This window comes from Pogonomyrmex barbatus, unplaced genomic scaffold, assembly GCF_055798465.1.
Source record: "Pogonomyrmex barbatus isolate J1 unplaced genomic scaffold, ASM5579846v1 scaffold2, whole genome shotgun sequence".
In the NCBI taxonomy this organism is placed as follows: domain Eukaryota; kingdom Metazoa; phylum Arthropoda; class Insecta; order Hymenoptera; family Formicidae; genus Pogonomyrmex; species Pogonomyrmex barbatus.
Window position 1 is genome coordinate 20,866,880 of NW_028297116.1, and position 18,828 is coordinate 20,885,707.

At 38.2% G+C, this 18,828-nt stretch overlaps 1 protein-coding gene across 2 annotated transcripts in view; it reads right to left on the reverse strand.

The window, feature by feature from the left end:
• The window catches only part of Ddr (discoidin domain-containing receptor 2), a 168,630-nt gene that overhangs the window by 54,635 nt on the left and 95,167 nt on the right, over nucleotides 1-18,828 (reverse strand). For both annotated transcript variants that reach the window (XR_016138987.1, XM_011643757.2), the window contains exons 4-5: nucleotides 15,143-15,245; nucleotides 851-1,082 (exon numbers count right to left, since the gene is read on the reverse strand). Coding sequence is in view for 1 of the 2 variants with exons in the window: in XM_011643757.2 (XP_011642059.1) it covers nucleotides 851-1,082; nucleotides 15,143-15,245 (335 nt within the window). In the remaining variant the exon portion in view is untranslated. The remainder of the gene's footprint in view (nucleotides 1-850; nucleotides 1,083-15,142; nucleotides 15,246-18,828) is intronic.

Genomic DNA, 18,828 nt, shown 5'->3' on the forward strand with positions numbered 1-18,828 from the left:
CTAATTTCCCCTCGACATATGTAACATATGTATAAAGTGAAATAGGGGCATTAATATCTACTCGTAGCTATGTAGTAATAAGTAAAGGAGTCGGCAGATACTCCATTATAACTAAAAGAGCGTACATATATTTGTAATAGACATTAGCACAATGATATATAAGATTAGTATAGCGTAGACTGCATTGGACGCTATATCGAGCAATCCGTCTTCACAATGTGACACAAAATGACGAGATTTATTGGCAGAAAATAAATTTCGTTTTACGATTTTCCAATATTTCATCTTCAATCCCAACCGCACAACGCCTGTGTAAAACTTTCACGCGGAGCGTCGAAAGAATCGAATTTCGACACATTGCCGCGAACTTAAAATAAAATTCAATTGAAAAGTCTGATGATTTTTTATAGTATCGTGCACACCGAAATGAATTACAATCAAACTGTGTTGAATATAAAAACCGCAAAATTCTTTTGAAAAAGAAAATGTTTTTCTCTTTATAAAGATTCTTTTATAATAATTAATATATACATATGTTCATATAGAAATATGAACTATGTAATAAATATAATAATAATCATGTGTTTATACATGTCTAAATTCGGTGTAATATTATTTACAAGTGTTATTAAAAATGTGCAATTCAGCAATTTTTCAAATTCATTGTCAGCTGTCTGATAACAAGCACACAAGCACTTCAAATAAAGCTAAGCATTCGCGTATAAACATCGATGGAGAAATTTGGGGAATCACCTAATATCTACAGATGTGCAGTCAATTCTGGCTTACGGTTCCCAGGAAAGAAATCTCGAGCGCGATTCGATCGATGACCTAGCCAGATGGTACCTACCTCTATGCCACGTCGATTCCTCCATCGCACCCACTTGTTGAACCCCGGCCGCCAATACTCGACAAAGTACTCCTCGGTGTACTCGACCCCGTGACCGTTGCCGAATCTGCCCTGCGTCCTGGTGGACGTCAGTAAGCGCGGAGCGTGCAGATTCACCTCTAGGTATTCCTTGCCTTCCTTGGTTACCATATTTCTCGGGCACCAAGCGCCGCCACCCTTGTCTTGTCGTAGCCTGAGAAACCGAGAAATTATACCGAGGAGTTATTACGAACGCTCTTGAGGGAAGTACGTCGCGTGAAAACACGCGAGAAACGCACACGTACAGCAGACGCGACGTATATACGTTTCGCGTGACAAACGCACAGGCATTCTCTCGTTATGCTTTTCTAACCGTGCGTGTTATGACGGCTACCCCGCTCGTATCGAGAGGAAGATAGTAAAAATGATATCTAGAATAGAGGATATATATATATCACGATTATCGCGGATTTATTATACGGATGGTATAATTAATGAGATTCCCGTCCTAGTTCTCTTTCAAGATCAACAGCCGCCTGCGTGTAAATTAATGACGGGGCGATTGATTTACGGGCGATCTTTGAATCTGAGCACGCTACATCGTCGAGGTTCACGCGATATTGATTATGAATAACTTATTTTGCAGCGAAGCTTTTATCGCGATAGCAGCTTCTTGTGGACAGAGGAAAATGGAAGTAATTTTTTCTCAGGGCTCTTGGAGAGTTCGCAAAAGGAGAAAGGAGACTGATGGTTAATAGATTCTATGAAGAAAAATCGTGATCATAAAAGACTTATGTATAAATTTAAGGAGAGATAAAACAATAGAGGATCTATAATTATAACTTCGTACTAATTTATATTTTCAATAGAATTGGAATTCTATAAAGCTTTATTTTGATATGTATCACGAAGCTAATAGATTTCAGAAATTAAGAACAGGGTTGAAATAACGATGTATTAGAAAATTATTAACTCAAGTCATTAACTCAAGTCATTAACTCAAGAATCGATAATGGTCATTTCAGAAAAAGTAAATCTGAGAGCGATTATATTCTACTCTAAATTAATAATCGATTCTTTTCAAATTTTATTTATTTCAATCAAGAACTAAATTATGTGAATATTGCTTTTTCCACAGATATACATATATTCCAATATTTTACATGAGTAAAAAAAAAGGAAATAAATATTGAAAGTATCGAGTATTTCGCAACATCGCTCTGGGAATACGCGGAAGCTGCAGGATGCACAAGGCGTATTCTGCCGGCGTCTTCCAATTCTCTGAATTTTCAAAGCTAGTTACTCTGACGACGAACCCGCTAAATTAAATTCCGGAAATATATCTTTTGTCAAGAATTTCATGAGGCATCGACTCGCTAATTAAATCTTAAAACGAAACTCCGCGCGAGCACGATGAGGAAGTTTATAAGAGACACGATCACGTTATTATTATCAGGTGTTATTTCCGACACGCCGTGTCACGAGCACACGCCCGGAAATCCATTGAAATACACATATCTACACGCACGGCTGTGTCACAAAGGATGGGAGAGAGAATCTCCATGGAAATATTTCAGCTGGTTCAGTCGTGGAGGACTGCTATACATATAGGCGGCATGCCCGCATGTAAACAATAGACCAAGCGAAATCCACTGAAAGCGTTTGCGGTTAATTAGGCAGCAATGCTGTTAACAATGTCCTGGCTTCAGCAAGGCCCTCCGTAACCTTGCGTTGCAATCCGTCGCAATCCGTAGTTACGCGGCTCGACGAGCACGGGATTTCATTCAAATAAAGTCACCGCTACTCGTCCTCACAATCAATTTCGCGATAGCCCGAGAAGATGCTATTTATCCGATAGTACAGCCCATCCGATTGTCAGCGAGATTGCGATCAAGATAAAAGAGATATGGAAATTCGAAATTTCCATATAACCACGCTGATTGCCGTAAATGTGTGTGATACCATACATTTAAATAGAGCGGATTGTTTTATAATACAATGCGTAAGTCATTTGCTGTGAATCGCGGTTGATTTATTGAAATTTTCTATTTATCGTTATCTGCCCGGCTACACATCGATAATAACGCTTTCTCCTCTTTTCATATTTATTTGTGGTCGGCATTTTCTATTTATCTCAATTCATGATAAAATTCGAATCGAATGTAATTCAATTTCTGAGATAAAATAAGCTGAATTTCGCTAATTTAGATATTAATGTATTTTATTATTGTAATATTTTGTTATATTATCAATATCTCTATCACAGATAAAAACAGAAACATAATCATAAATTTTACATTGTTCGAGAATACAAAAATATAAATTATATCGGAGATTTTGTACATACAATACAAGATTATTTTCATTATTTCATTATTTTGAGAAGTGACTTCCGTGGCAATGGGTACAATATTGACCGTATTGCAGTACTTCCGCTCGTTAATTGCGCCATCAACGTTTCCAGATGCTCCGTAGGTTGAACGTAAAAATAAAAGAACACGGTGTACCGGGAGTCGTAAAAATTCCCTTACGTGCTTTCTTCGAATCTGAAAGATTCATGGCGCAGAAATGTTAGGCTACTTCATTGTTAAACAAAGAAATGTAAACGTACGTTCTGAAAATCGTTTAAAACCCTTGCATAATGTTTAATTAAAAAACTTCTACTATTTTTTATTTTTTATTTTCAAATCTTGATTATAACAAGTCTTTATTGTTAGGAAAATTTTGTTATGATTTATTGTGTTTATTATCTGATAGTAATAATAATTAATTTCGATCAATTTAGTAATCTAAAAATCGTCTTTATAAAGGAATTTGTTGCAATGATTTAAAAAAGAAATATAACGATGTAATATCATCATTATATTAGTGAAAATTCAATATAATAAAATTTAATGGCACTGGATGGATTTCTTCTAAAAAAATACATTTCATGTAATAAAAATACATTTCATGTAATAAAAAATTCAATATTACAGATATAACATTAGAATCAAAGTACATTATTAGCTATAAATATAATATATTACGATAATGAAATATTTACAATTAAATTAGATGAAATCAAATAATATGGAACCGTTGATAATTAAATTCTCCCTATAAATATTCCATCTCACAGTACATTTGCGAGGACCTTAATTGAGAGAACGATACAGATGCAACGCAGTGAACCATCGAGTTGTGGTTCTTCCAAAAATAAATGGAGAGTGCAATCTTAATAGGAAGCCAATAGTCTCCTCGGTACAATTTACGGCAGCCAATCGACGAACCGACCAGCCATCCTATAGCGCGGGTACTCTAAAGTGGTCTTCTCGAGAAATGTACGAGAGGTAAGAGAGCTCGGTTCACGGGCCGACCAGAGGCATTACGCCGCCTCATCAGTCGAAAGGTGCATTAGCATTGCTAATGATCCGCGATCGTTACCGCCACACGCCGCAGCTATCATCCGCGCCGCTTCGTGCGCGGTGTGTTTGTTATTTGGAAGTGGGCCACGGCGAATGCGGGAAGGAGAAACAGTATTCCAAAGCGGATAGGAGAGAGAGGGAGAGACCAGTACCCCCGTTAACCGGCAATAATTTTCGCACGACAATATCTTGCAACGTCCTGTAGATATGCGTCCATTGTTTCATTCGGCTAAAACACTAGCGGATATATAGTTCGACTCGGCCAGCCATAGAACAGAGAATTTCCCGTTGCCTTTTACGCGAAATTCCCATGGCTATTAACAAATTGATGCGTCAAGCTCTCTCGTCCTCCCACCCTCTCCCCTTCCCTCCTTTTCTCGTTTTTGTGGATTTAAAGCGCTTCTTCGCGAAATATCTTCCGTAATTCTGTAAAACGCCCCGATCCGTAATCCATTAAATTAAGATTATTGTTTTATCACGATAAATGCAGAAAATTTACGTAAAATGAGCGATCCCCCATTATTAATCGCGAAGAAATATACCGCGTACGTTTGCAAATGTGATATAATGTGTGCACAGTAAATATTGGATCGCAAAAGATATTACAGAGCTGAATTACTTACGATCAATAAAACCATTTTGTAATTTGCACCATTTTCCTTTGTATGCGCCCCCGTTCATAATTAAATATTTTTCGCGATGATGAAGCCGATCGTCATTTTGAACACGTCCGCGTATACGTATACGTATTATATTCCACGATAGCTACATCTGATTTCACTCGGAAAACTTGAATTTACCAGCCGCAACAGAACGTTGACCGCCGATCGCCTTCTACCTCTTCTTTAAGGCATATTTATATTCAGGCCGCGCATGAGCCCGCTTTGCTTTCTTCTATTATCTCTTAGCGTGCCCAGCTTTAGTTCGAGCCCTCTCCGTCCCGCCGTCGAGAAATGGCTGGTAAAAACTAATTAAATTTTCCCGTGATATGGCGATTCCGATGATAACCGTTATTACACTTTCGGGAGACCGTGAAGAGAAACGCGAAACGAATAAAATGGTACAGCAGCCGCACGCGTTGCGCGACATTTTACGACCGTTTCGGGGCTAATCCCTACGCTAATTAGACGCGAAATGAGCAACGATTACGTCACCCCGGCGAAAGACAAAAACACCCGTTATGCGAGCGGCGCGAGCTATTTTGGAAACAAATGCTTCCACCCGGACTGTGCAGAAACCCGACTCGAAAATGTGTCACCGGTAGGTGACGATAGGCACGCTTCCAGAGACAAAAGATTAGAAGATATGAGATGCTCGCTGAAAAATATATGACTTTTCCCTTTTTCGTTTTATGTCATTTTGTTCCCAGGAAAATAGCTCCAAAGTGTGATAACAGCATAGCTGTTGGAGTGAAAGAGCTTCCCGTAACATGATAACAATATAGTGAAAGGTATCCATTTTATCCATCCAAACTATCGTTCGCCTTATCATGTGTAATTATTCATGTGTAATTTAAGCAAGTGCAGTGAAAAAATAATCATTGCTTGTTTTTCTTACTTATGCGCTTATATTGCTCCAAATATGATAACATATTTTATATTTTGTCTGCGCTTTTTTATCTGCGCTAATACATTAGAATGTTCATAAAAAAAAATACCTTTAACTAATAAATTTACTTCATTTTAATTTGCGATTGCCGACAGGTAACGATTGAATGACGTGATATAAGAAGTGTGAAATTTAATTACTCAAAGTGTAGAAAATTTAGTCTACCTTCTCTACACTGTGAATAATTAAATTTTCATGCTGCTTTCCATATCGCGCTGTTCAATCCTTATCTGTCGGCGACCGCGGGTTAGGATAAAGTAAATTTATCAGTTAAGGAAATGTCACTTTGGCGTTGCGAAAATATTCTTGCAGATCGAACTCTGACCTTATGCTGGCGCTGAAATAGGTTCACAGGAGACCTGGTCCTCACCACGGTTCACTCGCTTGATCGAGCTTTACAGATAACGTGTAGTACTATCATGGACTGCATCTGCAGCGAGTGCACATAGACACGTTCTAGCAGCGCGGGTTATAGCGTGCCGATGTGAGAAAGAACGACGCGCACACTAACCCCCCTCTCCCCCCCCCCCCCACACACACACACACACACACACACACCACACACACACACACACACGCGCACGCATGCACGCACACTCACGGGCCTCGTTCTTCCTATCTTCCGTGCTCGCGGGCATTGTTATCGAATATGCCGGGAATGCTGCTGCCGAATATGCCATCAGCCAAATGATCCGTGAAAATTCCGGCTGGCCTGTCCGATTTTACGCGAGCGCAAGCTTTTTCCTTTTTCCGTACGCGCCGCGATCGAAGCGAACGGACAGCACTATCGTGGAAAGAACCGGGGGGATGGATAGGAGCGAGACGGTGCCGGGATACGAGCCGGGAATGTCGGGCCATCGATATTAAAACGTTCACGAATCACAGTAACTTTCAAGAGTTGTGCGCGCGAATCGCGCGGTGTTATTATTCCGAACAGGATGATCAGCGATCGCGAACGCGAAAGCTCATAATGCGTCGAGGAATTTTATGGATGATACGCTGTGCTCTCGCGCAAGCAGACTTCTAAGTTTGCAGGGAATTAGGTATGCGTTAACCCGCTAACGCGAAATTTTATGAATGGAAATTCTTTTTTTTATTGCTATTGGAAAATGTAAAATATAAAATAGAAGCTAATTTTTCCCGAAAGGAAACGATTAAAATAGCTTTAATACTTTCAAACTTGCCGCATAATATAATTTGCCGTCTTAAAAAGCGTCTGTATTGATTCCACGACCGACTGAGAATAAGCTTCCGTTGTGTATAATTTAATTAAAAAGTGAATATACAATTTCGAGATAAAGTTATATTATTTAAAAGGCTTCTCTGATTTCGATTACCCCAATCTATCGTGGATTTCTTTAAACTATAAGCTTCATTAAAATTTTTCAATTAAAACAGTTAAATTAAGATACTTTGTATTTTTTGATTAAAATAATCTAAATTAACAACGCGACTGCTTTATGCGCCATCCATTCCGGGAACTTTTTCAACATTTGTTTTTTCCAACAACGATATTATATTAAAAAAGTGCAACAACAATACGATATGCCAACTGCATTGCGTTTATAATTCAAGTTTAAATCACCAATGCTCCGATATAAAATATCTGCGGTCTAACAATAAGGAAACATCTTGATACGTGTTAACGATGTGAATAAAGCCATTATCCAAATTTAATGGTAGTCGTTGCATCATAGATTGCACATTGCAACTCCTATCTGTTTTTATGGTCTCTATCTTTACTGCGATCTTCCATTAATTCGGGATTTTCTCTTTTTTTTTTTTTTTTTTACGTTTTACAATAGCTACCGTATATATGTTGCTGCGACGACGTCGATCGAGGATCTTTTTTCATGGTCTGGCATCAAGAGCGATAACCGAGATAAAGCGGTACCGGCATATACATTTATAATACCACATCACCTTATCTTGTCGCCCTTGCTTAACGCGAGTAAATAGGAGGGAGAGTCAAAGCACATCCGGGTCGATCCCACGGGATGCCTTCGAGGAGTCAAACTCAATCTGCAAATGGCACAATCCCATTTTCGACGCTTCGACGGCGCTTGATCACTCTCCTTTAAAGCCAGATCCGTAATGCGCCTCGTATATTTCTCTTTATGGTCAAAATGATGTAACACAATGTGTTTCATTGTCGTGTATTCCGTGCTAATCCACTCGCTTCGGCTGAATTATTACTCGCGGCTCGGACGTAAAGATGGGCCATAAGGGAATCGTATAAGTTATATGACGATATCAACATTTGAATTTCTCTCAAGATAATTAAAATGTTTCAACCGTTATACGGTGCAATCGTACATTTCGCAACATTCTCCTCGCGCGAGATAAGGATTATCATAGAGAATAGAGAGGAATGCGCTTCTACTTCTATATGTAGACTCCTACATATAGAATAAAATTGAAAATTATCTCGATTCTTTCTGCCTAATGGCCAGGAGCTTTGCAATTCTTTTGATATACGAAATTTTCTATCATGATCCGCAAATTTAAAGTAACATAAATTCCATAAAGCATACACCGTATAAATAATAACAATTTGATCAATCCTCTGGCGATTCTACCGCAAGGGAACAAGGGGAACATTAATATCCGCAACAATTTAGAAACTTTTCTACAAAACCTGTACGACATCGTCCAGAATGACGATGAAAATTGTCTGGGCGATCATATTTCAGCGCCGACAGCCCGCACAATTCGCCGTCGACTCGACCGGAAACTATCTCGGGCGAATATTTGTCTCGCGGGTCATGTTAAGCGACCCAACGTTTTTTCGTTGCGCTACACTGACAGAATTCGGCGTTGTCAACGAATCTAAAACTTCGAGTCATGTAGCGAATGTATCGATATCCAGCGCGGCGCTCAGCGGTCGTTAGAGAGAGAGTTTCGTGATTTTTCGGAACAACGAGAACTGAAAAGTTCCTCTAACAGCGGCAGCGCTCGATGTACAGATATGAAAAATCGAGTTTGTCGCTAACGAATAAAGGAACCTATATATTTTTATATTTTGACATGAGCATTGTTTTAACAAATGTCATCATGTGTGTACGTCTAATCAATACCCGTTAATAACTATTATAAAAAAAAATACGTTTTCTCGTGACGGACTTTAAAACACAAGCGCGAAAAAAGATAAATAAAAATTACGTTTTCGAAAAAAATTATATGTGCAATTAAATCTGTTTACTGTATTGTAACAATTAGTTATAATAATTTTGAGGAGCAGTACGTCTTTTAATAAACTTCTTCGTGTCATATAATTCTTTTTCCAATAATGCGACTAACGTATAACAACTTTAAGTTTGTAGTTGCAACTTGGTTGCAAAGCCTAAGTCTTGTTTTAAGAAAGAAAGTTTCGAAAGACGTAGTACTAGTTGTGTCTATTAGAAAAGATATTCAACAGTGAGAATTTCTTAACATCATATAACTCCTAGAGAGATTTTCGGTTTAGTGACACGTATAATCAAGTTCTAATAATTATAACAATTGGAATTACTGGACGTAAACTATAAATTTTCTAATCTATCAGCCTTAAAAATAAAAATTACCTCATCGAGTGCCAAGTTTAAGTTCTTTTAATAGAAAGAAATAAATAACCGGAAGGTGCGCGTTATGTCGATATTTGCGGAAGTCACAGGAAAAACTTGAATATATACTTGTCGAATCAAGTACGCCCGTGAAATTTGAAAGTCACGTTGGCAATGACGATTTCATGGACGAATCTCCGCGATCGTTAACGGAGAATTCGTTTCGGTTGCTCACGATTTCCTGACAGTATGAGGAATAGAGAGAGATAGGAAAGCCCGATATGTCAACGTCGCTGATATTCGATGAATCGGGACTGAAAATCGCGCCCGTGTACACGCACGCATACCGAGATATCGTATGCACATAAATGCATATATATATATATATATATATATATATATATATATATATCGTCGTAGATATATGTGTATTACGTGCGACCGTGCGAGTGGCTCATGCACGTGGCGCATGTGTGTGTGCAGCTAAATATAGGGAGCAACGTTCACACGCTCGACACGGAACGCGAAAGCGGCGAAATAGATTTTCGTTATCGCCACGTTCTCCCCGATTCGCATACGACAGAATAATATCTCTCTGAGGCAGATCGACTGCCGAACTTCTCCATGGGAATTCGATATCGCGATACGCCTCCCGCATTGATATTCCGAAAGACGCGAGACGCAAGATATCTCCGATGTGATCATCGGAGGCACTCTGGAAAGAAGTTAGCGAAAGAATGCGCTTGCGTTAACGAATAACTTTTTCGCCGAAGAGGCGTGCGTTTTCAGGCCGGAGTCGCTTAAAACACGAACTTTCGGAGTTGCGCGATATAATGTGCTCCGCGCTGTCCGAGTGAAAGAAAATTGAAACATAGCACCTTCACCGCAAACAGAGATGAATTAATAAGACATAATCTTCGTGGCAACTTACTTGTATTTTAATGACTATGTTAATTCAGCGAAGACAAAAGTTCTCTGTGAAAGACTGTTATCGCTTTTGCTGCGAAGGTTGTTTGTCGCTCCTTCTTACTCCATCCGCTTTAAACTAAATCATCCTATACGAAGCGAATCCTAATGTCGTTAAGTAATGGATGTTACATCGATAAAAAAAATGGCTAACACAAATAGTATGAAAAGACTTTTTAAGTCTGAAAAAGGGGAAAAAAAGTCAAAACACATTCAGAAATCAAAACGTGTTGAAAGTCTTGACAATAAATATCCATCGTAAAAAATACGCTTTAATAAAGCAATAAATATTATTAATATTATGCATGGAAAGAATAACGTATTATTACTTAATTACTTTTGTTGATATACATAAATGCGCGTGTTTTTAACGAAAAGCAATAATATTCGTTAATGTGTCGCGATTATTTAATTTCACAAACGTTTGTAGACGAGCAGCATCTGTTCTCTACACAAGCTCCTCTTTAAGCATGCTTACGACATCCCATCGACTTTTGAACTATTCCTCGGGGCGCATCCGCGTCATACATCTTCACGCCATGGAGTCTGTTTTGCGCACGTTGCGCGTAAATACAGCGTGTCGCGCGCGGAATACTTGTTTCGCTTATCAAAAGAATTCCACTGTTCTTGGCCCGGGTCCCAGAAGAACGAACGACCGGAACTGAATATCAGCGCCGTAAGACGGAGTCGGTCGCTGCTCAAGGATACCCTCGAAACCTCTTGAAGATTTATACCACGAAAGCACATCGTCACGCGAACGCGAGGCCTAAGCCACGAAACGCGCGGCGCATTTCCGGTGGCACGATACGATGGTGGTGGTAGCCGAGTGCCTGTTCCATCACGACGACGACGATGACGGCAGAGGCGCAGTTGCTCGTGCGATACAGGCGTGCGAGAAAAAACGGTCGAGATACCATGGGAGGAGGTAGCGTTACATAAATCACCGAAACGAGTGAGCTACCGGAGGCACGGGGTTTTCGAATCGTAACAAAGTGGAAGATAGCCCGGCTCGAAGGCTAGGAGAATATGGCCACCATTTTTCCTCGGCTTCGGCTGCTGAAAGCACACGTAACGGCGTAGGACAGTTTATGTCCGCGTGATTCTGGGGGTCTCCCCTTGCCTCGGCAATCTCTCACCACCCTCCAACCTCCTACCGCTCCTTGGCGCGTCGAAGATTTTGGCTTGTCACGCCTAGGTCTTCGTACTCCTTTTCACATACCCGTTTTTTTTTCGCCATCTCTCTCTCTCTCTCTCTCTCTCTCTCTCTCTCTCATCTTTCCTCGTCTGTATATCTCGTTCCACGTTCTCCCACGCCTCTTACATCGAACTGCCACCTCGTACACCTCCTTTTCGTGCCAACTCTAAAGCGATACGAATGGCCACCGGCACCACATACACGAAAACGAAAAACTTTTCGTTGCACGTACCGGCATGCCCGTCCACTTTTCTGTCCGGGCCTTTATCGATCGTGTCTCTTTGTGCGTGGACGACGCGCTTTCTCGCGCCGTCCCGACTTCCTTCGTCCTTTTGTATTTTGTCCACTGTCTGCTCCTCCATTGTCTGTCCTCGAGCCGTTATTTATGCAATGTATGTTGTCACGTACGCTTATCATGACTACGCTAAACGTACGCTTAAAAGCTGAAAAGGCTCTGACTTAATGAAATAAGTCTCAGCACTCCAAGTTAAGTAAAACTAAAAATACGAGATTGTAAAATAATGTGAATGTTGTTTAATCTCTATGTATTATAAAGAAACGAAATATATGCAAAATTGACTCGTGAAAAATCTTATAATGAGATGAGATCTTATAATAAGATGATAAAACATAATTATGTTCTTACATTTATCTACTATGCACATCTTACTTATCTCCGTGCAGCAAAATGGATAACAATGATCTTAAAATGTCTCGGGGTTATTTTGTCGCAAATCTTCTCTAATAAAATGTACGATGCAATTTCGTTACGCCAAGAACTCGGCTACATGTACTTTGAAATGCAGTATTTTAACGCTACGTGTATAACGTTGTATCATATTCCGCGGAGTAGCGCATGGCGGAGCAATATCTTATCTCGAGTCCTCTGCCCCTCTAGGGCAGCCCCGACCTCATAATGGATATCTATCTTTCATCTATAATTATAATCGTGCGTTGGCGTGATACATTTCACGTTATCGCGGATCCCGGCACGATAACACGTGTATCGCGATAAGCATCAGTTACTGAACTACCGCGTCTGAAACTAGATTCAAGGCTAGATGCTCGTGAAACACCGCGAGTGTCTTCGCTCGAATACTCTCTGCTTCGTGACACCGAAAAGATTTTATCGCGATGAGAGCTTCCAAAGTGATTACCAACGAGAACTGAGAATCCTCCAATTATATAATCGCAATTGATAGTTACGGCTGATACGTTTGCCGTCCTCACGATGTTAACTCTCTAATCGTATTACGATCTTGTCTTGAGCAAAGAATCTTTATAACACCTGTAATACAAAGTATATATGCATGAAATATGTTATATGCAATATAAAAATTAAAGATTGTAATAAGATATCTATATGTCTCAATAAAATAATAAATTTTTATGATATTATATATTATATACTACATATATATATTTTTCATAATATTATAACAAAATGTATATTTTTTTTATCACATTCTATTTATATCAAAATTGACAATTTATGTTGAATAATGTAAGAGCAAAAGTAATAAAGAAAATTTGTAAAGTGACAAGTTTACATATCAAATAAAAAGAAAAAAGCATATTGGAAAAAATTTGGAAGCTATTGGAACGTATGGGTAGAAACATTGTAGACTCAACATGGCGAGCGAATCATGGTCCTGAAAAATTAATCGGTCCCGGGATGTCGTACCCCTTTTGCGAATGGGAGCGGCGCCTTGCTCTAATACAGATTTATTGCCACCTAAGAGCCGGAGCCAGGCGTTCTAATACAGGTATTATGCTGACGCAGGCACGAGGAATTTACACGAAATTGGAGGTAATTTGTAGGGGTCGAGCGCACCCCCTTTTACCGCCGCCGTCGCCGTCGACCCCCCTTTCGGTCGCTGCTACCCTATCCCAAGTTACATCGTGCCGGACTTGTGTGCGGCCGTGTATCCCGAAACTCTCCGGTAAACGACTTGCTCGAAGGACGTAACTCTCCAGCGAGGGCTATCCACTTCGAAATATGCAACGGCGTAGGCCGCTTTTTGATTTACGGAGTAGATCGTTAATTAAAACGTCACGGCTGATCGGCCGGGCGTACGGCGATTTAATTAAAATTTTTTAATTGCCGAACGCAGCCTACGATAGACGAACGGTCTCACCGCGATGGTCTTCCAAAAAGTGTCTTCCTCTTTTTTTTTCTCATCATCGTCGTTGTTTTTGATGGCACTCTAACAAGGGTATCGAAACACGAAACCGGTTATTATCGGAGATCGTGTCACGGTTTTCGGTGGGCGCAAAGAGCCTATCGTAAATTGTCGCGTATCGTTGACGAGATCGATCCGCTCGACACACAGCTCGCTTCTGCGGTCTACGTGTTCTGGATAGGAAACTCGTTATTAATGATGGGAGTGCGAAGAGACTATATGCACTAATCGTGAATGATAATCCTCCAATTTCATCGAAGCGATCAATCTCAGTTTTTTCGGCTTCGTTATTTGATTCCAGATAGATTATTATAAAACGATTAGAATATTCACAATTAGCTTATTTGTTTTATGTTCACTCTTCTAACATTTCTTAAAAAAACATAAATATAAAAGTTTTATGATAATTCATAATTATCGATAAATAGATAAACAAGAAGCGTTAGCATAAGCGAAAGGAATAATGAGGCGTTTTCCGTAAAATTAATTTGCCAATTATCGCATGGACGAATGAAAAGATTTCCATTTCTTCATATCCATCCATAATCATCATTCGTTTCCTGATAACAAAGTTTTACAACCGTGCTTTTGAGGCCGCATGCTATTTAAAATTTTAATACACCTAAGGCGCGGAACGCAAATGCCGTACTAGCTGGTGATTTTAATCTCGGTGTTGTAATAAGAAATAAAGTGAACCATGCAGGCTCACTAATACTATTGCGCGAGAGACATTCTTTCACGTGTCACGCGATTTACATTGCGAGGTTAAAGGAATTTCGATAATACAGTGTGATGCGAATGGCAATTACCTAATTTAATTTTACACAACATAACATGAGACGCATTATATGTATATGTATATATACATAGCATAATAGCACACATACAGATATATATGTGGGCTACTATGTTATATTTCATCTTAAAATCTGTTTCGAGGTAAACTACAGTTTTTTAATTAATTAAAATGTGTAAGGGAGGAAGAATATTTTACTTTCTAATTATTTGTATTTTAATGTTTCCTACATTTTTAAATAAACCATCTCAAATGTACATTCCAAATTTGATGGAAATACATCCAGCCGGTTCTGGTAACATGATTAAATAAAGAGGTACAATAAAATAAAGTAGCCTAGAAAAATGGAGATATGAAAATATAAATTTCAAAAACACAAGTTGCAATCATTGTGAAAGAGAAGAGCATTCGAATTTTCAATTGAAAAGATGTGACAGGAAGAGGACAAATGGGGAGCCGCTATAATGATAAACAGTATCCGAACTAGATGATTACAAAAGCCAGATATTCGTTTGACTGAGATGCCAAAATGGTCGACCCAGTTGTCGGTAGTTTCGTGATACGATTGTTCCTTTACCTGGCATGTTTCGGTCCGAGGCTGGGATCGTACATAGAACTCGCCGAGATGTCTTCATCGGGGATTTCTCCACTCTCCATGCCCAGAGCCGTGGTGCATTGTCCTGGAAACAATTCACGATGGCATTAGGCAAAATTCAATATCAATCTTCATTCCGTTAACGTCGCGCATTAAAATGAAAACTTCGAGTGGAAGATGGTGACATAATAATAGATTATTATTCCGGAGAGAATTCAGCTCTAGCGAATCGCATTATCGAATAGTTAATTTTACGTCTGCATTTTCATTACAAAAGATTCTCGACGGTTTTATCCTGGAGCCTAAGAATTTCGTTTTCAACAATCTCGTCTGCCGCTAACAGCACTATCGCAGAGATGTGCAAATTTTCCGACGAAATCCCTGGAAACGCCGGTCGCCACAAACATGCGACTTCGTATTCCGTTGGGTACACACGAGAAGCAATTTACAATCGTAGCGAGTGTGCGCTCGCGTCGCCTCTCTTTTCCGGTTTCTTTTTCTTTATAAGTTAACAGCTATTTTCATGATCACAGAGAAAAATGATATATTCGAGTTATCAAATAATATAATAATGTAAAAATATCTGTTAGTTAACATAATGCAATAACACAAATGCAAATATAATTATTCTTCCTTCGTTTTGTCTCGTCGTTACGAGAGACAAAAGTTGACAAGAGAGGATAAAAATAGAATCTCATTCTATCTTAATGGCATTTTAATATGTAGATACGAGGATTCTCTTTTTACTCTCGTCTCGACATCTTTGAATTGGAGTCAGAGAGATACTCATGTAAAATGATGCATAACGCTGCCGAGCATTTGCGCAAGACGGCAATGAAACGGCGCTCATCCGATATCTTTTTTCGCCGTTATATAAAATGTCTGCGCAACGTCACCGGGAAGAATTGATAGCTGGAATATCAACTGGCAATGGCACTGGCCGATGACAATGTCGGGTATATATGTACGCGTACATGATAAATTTTCAAATCCGCGGGAGTCAGCCCGGCTAGTATATACCTTGTCGCGCGTGTCGCTACGCTTAAACTACGACAGTGCAGTTACGGTGGAAAGTTTCAAAACTGCAGAATGCAGCGGACGTGGGATTAGCCCGGCCTCCGGAGCTACTACCGGCCGGCTATGGTCTCCATGAGCCGGTATTACGGCGAACAAAACTTCGTTTGTGTTTGTAACTGTCCCCTACGTTTCACCTACCGTTCATTATACGGTGTAGCCTGGTCCAGCGTGTTGCGGTAACGCGACTAAAATCTACATTCGATACGTCCGAAGATGTCAAACGCTAGATTATCGCGTTCCCCTTCTTTATTAGTTACTCTATAGTTATATCGCAATCGATAAAAGAACCCACATTCTTTTTATATTCATTAAATTTTTATTACACCTCTATTAAGTTGGAATCCCCACCATCGCAAATCGAGTTCGCATCTATAAAAAAATTTAGTGCTATTTATGTGCTAATTTTGTTGCTCTAGTCCGAATTTTGTTGCTCTAGCTGTTTAGCAGGAAATCGCGTTCAAAGTTGGGGGGGGAGGGCAATTCGCCATTAAGCTGAACTCCTCACATAATAAAAAAGAAATATATAGACAGTCGTATAAAAAAAAAACAAATACACTAGAATTTTTAAGTTATTGCTCTAACATAGCGTAAAAATATTTCAAAAATTCAATATTTTTGAGAAATAATATTACATACAGAGTACTGCAAAAAGTAAAAATACTAAATATCCAAAATATTTTTACGTAAAGTTAGAGCAACAAATTAGCAACAAATTCTGATGTATTTTTGTTTTTTGTTGGTACAGCATGCCTATATAATTTCTTTTTGTTCATATGTAATTATTTTTTTATACAAAATTCTAATTAAATCAAGAAAATATATAAATATATAAATTTTATTTAATATATTATTTAATATTGTTTAATATCATAGAGATATCATTCTATTGCTATATATCCGAAGAATATTATGGAAATGGAAAATAATATTTGGAACATTTGATACAATGGGAACATAAAATATAACATTCTCAGAATATTATAAGCAACAAAATTCGGACTAGAGCAACAAATTAGCACATAAATAGCACTAAATTTTTTTTATAGATACGAATTCGATTTGCAATGGTTCCAGTTTAATAGAGATGTTTTTGATTAAATTGTCAAAAGAAGAAAAGATAAACGAAAATTCATCTGCAAACAAAATTGACAAATTAAAAATTTTGTTCATTCCCACTGGCGTAATCTGATAAAGATTCAATCAACTGAACAATAGTTGAACAATTCAATATTTGTACTCAATGTATCATATAATATTCATACATACAAAAAAGTAACATAAAGAGTATAAACTCACTCTGTTGTCAATCATGAATGAGAATAAATGCGAAAATTTATTTTTGCAAACGCGCGATGAAATAGCTGCTGGAGATTAAGAAGATAAATATTACAAAACTACATTTCGCAGATTGTGCCAAATGCTCTTTCCGCTGAGGATAGTTAATACATTGTACAAAATGGTTGGCAATGATATATGATTCATTTAACGAGGTCCATTTAGCAGAAGTTCTTTCCATCGTGTTTGCTGTTTTATTAAAAATTTTACAAATGGAAGTTATGATTTTTACAGTGCGTTATCAACCTGGATTCTTTGCATTTTTTTTTTCATGAAAGTTTTTGCTTTTTCTTTATTTATCAGACTTTATTAAATTTTCTTACACTATCTTTTACTCAATTTAATAATAAGACGCCATTATTATTTAATAACCATAAAACTGATTCTTCATTTATACGTACTTCATTAATTTGTGTCTTGAATTTTGTGCACTTAAATATAACACGTTTACTTAAAATAGAGACAATATTGACTGAGATGTGAAATTCCACAATTAGCTACTTTAATAAATTTTACAAATAAATTTCAGAAAGTTATGTTCTATTTCTGCAACATATATACGTGTGTATACAATTATTTAATAGACATTAAATCTTCTCTTTATGCAGACCGCGCAGCTTCGACTTATTTGCATCTATATATATATATATATATATATATATATATATATATATATATATATATATTATATATAATATTCGCCTTTATATTGCATCCGTTAATGCGACACAGTACGACTGAGATGAACTACGCTGTAATTATCGAGCTAACCTGGATTTAGCACGCTAGTGCATCCAATGTTTTGCGTTCGAAAATTATCCAACAAACGAAATATTCGTTGCAGTTAATCAATCATTGCATTGTGTTTTTTTTTTCCAACAAAACAGATACGCCATACGAGTGTGAAAATATTGCTAAATATTTGTAAATAAATAATAAATGATTATTATGTTTTAGTTCTTTCAGAATTAATTTCCCCGTCTGTCTGCAATATCTAAAGTATTAATGATATTCAAAGTGCAATTATCTTTTGTAGCAATTCATAGACGTATTTTAACGTTTGTGCATCTGTACTTTGCTACAAGAGTACATGGCGTATCGTATATATTGAATATCCAATGTATACGATGATAACGGCTATGAACTCGAGCTTTAGTGTCATGTCCCAAAGCAATAAGTCAAGCTGACATATTGGGATATCCTAGATGCGATGTGTTTTCACGCAACATGCTGGATAATGAACGATTTCAATGATT